The sequence below is a fragment of the Crocuta crocuta genome, unplaced genomic scaffold, assembly GCF_008692635.1.
Source record: "Crocuta crocuta isolate KB4526 unplaced genomic scaffold, BGI_CrCroc_1.0 scaffold168, whole genome shotgun sequence".
Classification (NCBI taxonomy): domain Eukaryota; kingdom Metazoa; phylum Chordata; class Mammalia; order Carnivora; family Hyaenidae; genus Crocuta; species Crocuta crocuta.
Genome location: NW_027532591.1, coordinates 4,122,822 through 4,131,188, shown reverse-complemented (window position 1 = coordinate 4,131,188; position 8,367 = coordinate 4,122,822). Strand labels below are relative to the sequence as shown.

Below are 8,367 nucleotides of genomic sequence, written 5' to 3'. Positions count from 1 at the left end.
CCATTGCTCCAAATTTCACAATTATTGAAGATTTCACCTCCTAAAGATCCTTGAGTCATGTACTTCTCTTATATCCCCTACAAATACCTATTACCAATGCTGGGCCCCTGGTAAAAACCAATGGGAAAACCTTCCTCCTCATCCCTGCCCAAAAATGTAGTGGATTTCATGCTTCTCTTGTTTAAAGTGCTTTTTTCTTTTCTTTTTAGCTATTGTTTCAGCTTATTATTGACTACTTAGCGGAATTCAGTTCCACACCAGCTGTCTTTACAATGATAACTGAGCAATTGAAGAAGACCTACTTTAACATCCTCATCAAGCCTGAGACTCTGGCCAAGTGGGTATACATAGAATCAGCTTATATATATATATACACACACACACACAATATATATATAATCTTTATTTTTGAGAAAGAGAGAGAGCATGGGAGGAACAGAGAGAGAGGGAGACAGAATCTGAAGCAGGCTCCAGGGTCTGAGCTGTCAGCACAGAGCCTGATGCGGGGGCTCAAACTCACAAGCCATGAGATCGTGACATGAGCTGAAGTCGGACGCTTAACCAACTGAACCACCCAAGTGGCCCAGAATCAGCTTATATTTTGTAGGCCAAAAATATTTGCCTTTCGAGGAGTTAGGTGTGGGGGATGAGCCTATAGTTTCAGTGCTATTTTTCAGACAGACTAGAATTGGCTCTGATTTAGGAAATTATCCATTGGATTATAGGATTTCTAAACCCAGCTTAAGTAGCTATCTGTACTTAATAATAGACTATAGGTAGACAACCTGGGTGTTTTTCCCAAAGTTTATAAGTAAATAACAGGTAAAGAAGTGCTGGCTTGTTATAGCTCAGAAATGCTTTACTGAGGATTTTAGTATATAGGGTATTATGATGAGGTAGCTGAGTGAAATTGCTTAACAGATAGTTTATCTGGCAACTGCAACCCAGAATTCAGCCAAGTTTCCAGAGGAGAGCAAAAGGCTTCTGACAGTCTGTAGAATAATTAAACACCCTGCTTATAACCCTGGGCCTTTCATTAGAGCCTGTTCTTTTGTCTAGGGCTAATGGTAGCCTAGAGGTACCTCTGTGTGAATCAGAAAAAGTACCCTTTTGGGGTGCCCTCTATCAGCAGGTGGAGCCTTTGTGGAGAGGAGAAAGAAATCCCCACTGAGTAGATACAGCACTTTGTACACATGGCTTGACCTCTTTGCTGGACATCTATAAATGGTGAACAAACAGCACAACCTTATATAGAGGATCTACTTTTGACACAGTCATAAGGAGACCATAACTGAACAAAATTTAAAAGCAGGGCAGGGAGCATTTGAGAGATCTGTAATAACGGATAGTCTGATCATAAAAAGTTAACAAAAACTAATAACCAAATATAAGCTGGAAAGGAGAGTTATAAAGGAGAATTATCTGTAACTATTAATATGATGCAAAATAGCCCCGTGTGTCCAATAATTCCTGAAAATTACCTTATTAAAATGTGGCAGACTAATAATTATACCTATTTGTTGAAGATTTGTTGTTTGTTAAATATAAAAACTTTAGGTGTATATATTTATTTAATTCTCTCCAAAACCCTATAATGGTAGCCATTATTATTCCCTTGTTTTACAAATGAAGAAATTGAGTCACAGATGTTAAGTAACTTGCCAAGTTTGATACCTCATTGTGAGGAGAGGGGAGTTGGCTGAGGACTAGAAGTTAGTCCGATTCTGGCCCAGAGCCACTACTTACACTATGTTGTTACAGCAGTAATAGGTATCCATAATGGTGGCCTCTAGTGATTAACAAAATGTTAGTGAGACTTCAAATTAAAAATAGTAATAATTTTAAATTGGTGTATGTGGTAACTTAATGTGAAATATTTTATTTTGTAACTGAGATGAGTGAGCTGTACCAGTAAGTAAATCTATGTATAATTTTGTATATGTAATTGTATAAATACTTTTTGGTGATTATGATACTGTTTCTCCCATCTTAAGTAATGATAGAAATTGTATCTTTTTAGAAACACATCATCTGTAGTAACTTAACCAAATCTTTTTTTTTAATCTTAAGATTCATTTCAAAATAAAACTTTGTTGTTTTTTTTTCTCCCTTCTATGTAGAGATGTACGGCTTTTAATCCTGGAATATGCCCGTTGGTCTATGATTGACAAGTACCGGGCTTTGATGGATGGCCTTTCCCTTGAGTCTCTGCTGAGCTTTGTCAAGGAGTTCAAATCGCAGCTCTTTGTTGAAGGCTTGGTACAAGGAAATGTCACAAGCACAGTGAGTGTGAGGTGCTCTGTTGGTGTTGGCCAGGTCTGAATGCTGTTGTGGGGCTCTGGAATTGCATTAGTTCTTCTCCAAAAAGGGACGCTCTGTAGTTTTGGCAGGTCACAGTTGTCCTAGCACAGCCATGCTGATGCTGGGCAAGGCTTTCTTTATGAAGACTGCTGATAATGGACAGGGCTTTGAGTGAAATGGTTCAGTAAATATATGGTGTTGGTTACTTGTTGAAGATTGTGTGTGGAAACGACAGTTTAATTTAGAGATTAAAGTGGGAGCTTTGGGGTGTGGTGAGAGATGTATACACACACAGACACACAAGCAGAACTTGTATATCAACCTTGTGTGTCAAATTAAGGAGGTTGGGCTTTATCCTGTGGTAAATGGAAAATCACTGAAGCATTTAAAAAGGTATTTGTTTTAAGAAAAATTCAGAGAGACCAGTTATGTGGCTGTTACAAGAGTTGACATGAAGTATAATTCCAAAATATATGAGGTATCCATAGTAGTCGAAGCCAGAGAAACAAAAAGTAGAATGGTGGTTACCAAGGGTTGGGAAGATGGAAAAAAGTGGAGAGTTGTTTTATGGGTGTAGAATTTCACTTCTGCAAGGTGAGAAAATTCTAGACTTATATTTCACAACAATGTAAATATACTTAACACTATAGAACTGTTCACTTAAAAATGGTTAAGATGGTAACTTCATGTTCTTTGCTTTTACCATACACACACACGTAAGTTGAAGTGAAAAATGATAATTATCCCAAAGTTACACAAATAAATGAAAAAGAAAGAATTCTTGCTTTTGAGCCAGTGGGTTGGTGGAGGAGTAGGAAAAAGGTTTGGGACCCGATGAGGAGTTTGTTCTGATATATATTGAGTAGGTTTGTAGTTAACTGAGGCCTCTTCAAGCCAAGAATGCTTGTTTGGGACTCTCCCTGAAGTTTTTGGCTGTTGACCATCTTCCTTCATGGCTTCCCAGTTTCTCAGGACTTTCCTTTGATGGAATATGTAACTGGCCACCCTTGAGACTGGGCTGTCTCCTCTGTACTTCCTCTCTGTCTTTATCCCCTAACCTCCAAACCAGCCTTAGTTTCTTTCCTTCCGTCAGAAAGAAGTTTAAAAGCTTTAACCCACATAGAGAAGAGCAGGATAGCGGTCTGCTTTTCTGAACATAGTGGAAGTACTGGGTGGGGGTCCTTTTGGTCCAGACAACTTAGTACCATGAATTGCACCAAGTAGAAACCACGGTAGAGATGAGCTCATGCCTTCACTTATCCCCCATCTTGTAAGTTAGAAAACAGAAGTCTTGGGAGAAGATGCATTCACTTAGTGTTAAGTCTATTCTGTTGCTCATTTTATGCCAGGTTCTATATAGACCTAGGTTTCTAAAACACAGTGACAGGTATCCTAGAGGACGCAGCCTAGTTGGCTTAACTGAACAGTTAAGTTGGATCGTGTCACAGTGTACAGGCTAACAGAATGCCAAAGGGAAAAAAGAGGAGGAGCTGTTCAGTGAGAGCCACTTAATATTCAGTAAACATAATCAGTATCAAATCAGTGAATGATGAGCCCAATCGATGAATTTTGCAGACTATATCTGCTTCCCTAATGCTATCCATGGCTTCTTACACAATTACAGTGTTGATATTAGTTGGTTCAGGGTGAAATTAATGTCGCGAGAGCCCAATATAGTTATTTTTTTCTCTTTTGCTTCCTAGGAATCCGTGGATTTCTTGAAATATGTTGTTGAGTAAGTATTGGTTTGAGTTTTCTCTATAGGAGTTCTACAGTCCTACCAGTAGGAGGGCCTTGAACGACAACTCAGTTATTAGTAAATCCACAGTGGATGATACTCCTTGTAGTAGGTTTTCTTGAGGCTGGTTATGGAAACAAGGCAATTCAGAAGGGACTGTAGATGGCCTGACCTCATCATAGTAGTGTTTGGGTGGGGGTAAGAGGATATAAGACACTGCTCAGTGACCCACACTCATTCTTTTGCAGCAAGCTGAACTTCATGCCTCTGGAGCAGGAGATGCCTGTGCAGTTCCAGGTGGTAGAGCTGCCAAGTGGCCACCACCTGTGCAAAGTGAGAGCTCTGAACAAGGGTGATGCCAACTCTGAAGTCACTGTGTACTATCAGGTCAGCTGGCCCCATTACACACAGCCATCCTCATAGCTAAGTACCTTTAGGGCAGTGCAGCCTGATGGAAGGTCCAGAGTACCTGGGAGTACTGACTCTAGGACTTTCAGGGCCCTTTTTTTGCATTTACCTCTGTAGTTTTTTTCTTGCGGTCATTTGTCCTCTTTAACCAATTGTGTTAAAAAAAATTTTTTTTTAAATGTTTATTTTTGAGAGAGAGAGAGAGAGTGAGTTGAGCCGAGGAGGGGCAGAAAGGAGGAGACACAGAATCTAAGCAGGCTCCAGGCTGTGAGCTGTCAGCACGGAGTGTGATGTGGGGCTCAAACCCACAAACCGTGAGATCATGACCTTAGCCGAATTTGGATGCTTAACTGACTGAGCCACCCTGGTGCCCCATTGAAGCAATTGTATTTAAAAATTGCTCCCGTCAGTGAAATGGATTTTTTTTTCAGTCATAATGCTTCATTGAATCATTCAACCACTAGGCCAGAGGGACAGAGACTGAAGAGTAGTTGGAAGTTCCTACATGTTCCCCTGACAAAACCAACCCCAAGCAGCAGGAGGACACTTATTAAAAGGAAAGTTTTGATATAGCCAAGCAATCAGTATATAGCAAAAAGAATGACTACCAGAATTCCAATTAAAAGCTTCAAAGCATCTTAGATAAAGGGTTTATCTCCTGTTTTATGGATGATGAATCTGAGGTCCAGAGTCCCTTACTTGCCTAAGGTTGTACTAAGTGGGGCTTGAATTTATTCCTTTTGTCCTCAGATCCTTTGTTCTTTCCATATCATTCTAGGAAGGTGGGGTTGGGCTTAAAATAAGGAAGAGCTTTGCAATAATCTCATTTGGCCCACAGCTTGTGGTAAGCCCACTTACTTCTAGGACTATGGGGACCTGTGCTTGTCTAGACTGACGTCAGACTTCCTACACTCTGGGGCTTCTACTGCTAGCTGCTGTGGTAGTTCCTTGATGTCCTCCATGATGAAGTCCCTTCTTTCAGGGAGATCCCTGTGAAGATCCCTCTGGTCCAGGCTTTGGGCAGGGCTATATGGCCTTAGTGTCTGTCATCTTGTCCTTTTATTGTGTTTCTGGTCCTGGACTAAGTCTATCCATTGAGACCCAATTTGTCTGTAGAGCCCATCTCCTCCTTGCTGTAGCTACCTGGTTTGCTTTCATCCAGGTTCTCTGCTTATTTGAAGCTGAAATGACTACCAGGCCCCAAATTCATAAATGATATGGCCTGGCCCTGCTTATTAGCTTTGTCCACATTTCCAGTGCTTCTGCTGCTCAAAACGTATAGTACTTCTCCTGTTTTAGGCAGGATTTCATATTGTAAGACCATGTGTGACCATTTCTGTCAAGGTGCTTTTTATCAATCACCTCTTAGGACCAACTTCTAAAATAAAGCACTTTCTTTAGGGCACCACTTCCCTCCTTCCAGACATCTTAAGTAGGAAATTTCAACTAGTTTTGTTGCATCCTTTTAGAGGCAAACAGGAAATCTCTTTGCCTGACTAAACAGGACTTGCAGCTCTTACTTGCTGAGGTCACTGAGTGGGGCTTGAATTTATTCCTTTTGTCCTCAGATCCTGTGTTCTTTCCAGATCATTCTAGGAAGGCTTAAGCCTCTTCCTCTGGTGAAGTAGGAAGGAATAGCAATGAGTATGTCAGAGGACACCGTAAGACGCTGACTATATGATGTACTAGGAACATCCTTGCGTGTTGGCCTCTTGCGCTTTCATTCTAACTGCATCAGTAAGCATTATTTTGCTACTCTCCAGGATTGCCAGCACGTGGTCTCCAAGTATGGTATCAGCCTCTTAGGTATTTCTCTTAGCAGCTGGTTTGGGTCCCTGTATGTGGCCTTAAAACCTTCTATTCATATCTTTCCTATGGGAGGAATAGGTCCAGATACCCTTCATTGATACCCAAACATTTTCTTCTTTTCTCCTTAGGACGTTGAGCTGCAAGTACTTGACTTTAGGTTGTATCTTTTGGGTCCTTTGGGTAGGAGCTGGCAGGTTGGGTGGGTTCTGTCCTCACAGGCCTGCAGTCTAGTGGAAAGGCAGGTGTATAAACAAAATTGTTGCAAGTATGTCAACAGAGGGTGTGATCAACTCTCTTGGGGGAAGAAAATGGAATAGATACCTGAACAAATGGTTGCCAAGAATAGCTGGATTCTTAAAAAGCCTGTAAGCTTTTGTAATTTCGGTTGGTCTGACCAACTTCTCCTTTCAGTCAGGTACCAGGAGTCTGAAAGAGTACACTCTTATGGAGCTACTTGTGGTAAGTTGTAATAAAGGAGAGTTGAGGTGTTGAGGAGTCCTTGACCCACTACAAGGACTGGCCTTTCTGCCTGGGAGCTAGGGACTTGGGGAGGTGTCAGGGCCTGTTTAGTAGGTGAGATGGTTATTTTTAGTATTCTCACCTGGTATGTGAATGGACAGGGGGCCTGGGAAATTTAGGAGGAAGAAGGCAGTAAAAGAGGCTGGAATTTGGGGGTTATGTGGAACACTTGGGGTTTAGAAATGGAGGTTTCTCTGCTGGGAGGAGTTGGGCTGATGGGTAGTATGTTGAATTACAGATGCACATGGAAGAGCCTTGTTTTGACTTCCTTCGAACCAAGCAGACCCTTGGGTAAGTCTGCTGGCAAGAGCACTGAGCTCAAATAAAGGTCTGGGGCTTACTTTGCAGGCTGAGGTTTATCAGATATCCTGACTGAGCAGCCTCTCAGAGCTCGCTGGTCCTTCCATGCCTTAGCATCATATCTACTGGTCAAAACTCCTAGAATTTGCATCTTGGACTGTCTGATCAGGTTTTCAGTTACGTTTCAAAGATTAGCAAGGAAAAAGGTTAGCCTATAGTCTTCAGTTCAGGAGAGGGGGTGGACACCCTAACCTGAGAATGAAATAGATGGATACACTTTTGTGGATTCTCTTTCAGGACCTCCAGGTCCAGTAAAGATGTGCAGAAACCCTTCCTACTTACCTCTAGTTTCTGAGGGCAGGGCTCAGGTGACTACCTGAATTCATAGAACTTTTCATTCTGGTTGTAGGTACCACGTCTACCCGACCTGTAGGAACACATCTGGGATTCTAGGATTTTCTGTCACTGTGGGGACTCAGGCAACTAAATACAAGTGAGTAGATGGGCCCAACTATTATTCTTGGCCTGGAGGGTGGGGGCTATAGGTGCTTCCTTAAACCTCAGGCAATTCTGACCAAAATAGGGTTTGCTTCACTTAGTCACAGGGGGTGGGGATGGCAAGTGATTCATAGATGGCCTGCCTGACCCAGGACTGATCAGTGGTTCCACTGGTCCTGGTTCCTTGGCTAGTCCTTGGTCACTGTGCAGGGCTTGTCAGTGTTTCCTCTCTTCAGGCAGGCCTGAGGACAAGAAAAGCAAAGAATGCCTGGCTTGGCATTCATGGTAGATCCAGGGTATAAACAAGCCTTGCTGGTTCTCAGCTTTGGAGTGGTCAAGCATGGGTTGTCACTGCTTCAGTATTGAGGAGATCCGGAAGTTGGGCTGGAGGTAGGGGCAGGGTTCTTTCCTATTATCTCCCCTCAGCATAGGGGAGAGTACAGAGGCCTGGGAAGAAAATACTTCAGTCTCTTTCCTAGAAATCTGCCTTAGCCCTTTTCTTCCTTTGCATTCTGCTGGAGACCAGGTTTCTGATGACTTTTAATTGAAGTTATTTTGTTTCAGTTCTGAAGTTGTTGGTAAGAAGATAGAAGAGTTTCTTTCAAACTTTGAGGAGAAGATTGAGAACCTCACTGAGGATGCATTCAATACCCAGGTGACTATGCTGGCCCGCTCTTTTGTTCTTTGGCCCACACAAGCTCGTAAGACACCTCGATACCAGTCTTACCAGCGCTATATGCTGACCAGATTTTGAGTTTTGTAGCCCTCACCTTAACATGATCATGTCTTCGTAG

The 8,367-nt window shown here is 42.1% G+C and overlaps 1 protein-coding gene across 3 annotated transcripts in view; it reads left to right on the top strand.

Annotated features, from left to right (window-relative positions):
• The window catches only part of NRDC (nardilysin convertase), a 117,616-nt gene that overhangs the window by 107,618 nt on the left and 1,631 nt on the right, over window positions 1-8,367 (top strand). For 2 of the 3 annotated variants that reach the window (XM_077779678.1, XM_077779679.1), the window contains 8 exons: window positions 210-337; window positions 2,121-2,283; window positions 4,005-4,036; window positions 4,288-4,426; window positions 6,668-6,715; window positions 7,014-7,066; window positions 7,485-7,568; window positions 8,138-8,228. In XM_077779678.1, coding sequence (XP_077635804.1) covers window positions 210-337; window positions 2,121-2,283; window positions 4,005-4,036; window positions 4,288-4,426; window positions 6,668-6,715; window positions 7,014-7,066; window positions 7,485-7,568; window positions 8,138-8,228 — 738 coding nt within the window. Of the gene's footprint in view, window positions 1-209; window positions 338-2,120; window positions 2,284-4,004; window positions 4,037-4,287; window positions 4,427-6,667; window positions 6,716-7,013; window positions 7,067-7,484; window positions 7,569-8,137; window positions 8,229-8,367 lie in introns of those variants that run through there. The other variant, XR_013338937.1, reaches the window with a different exon arrangement.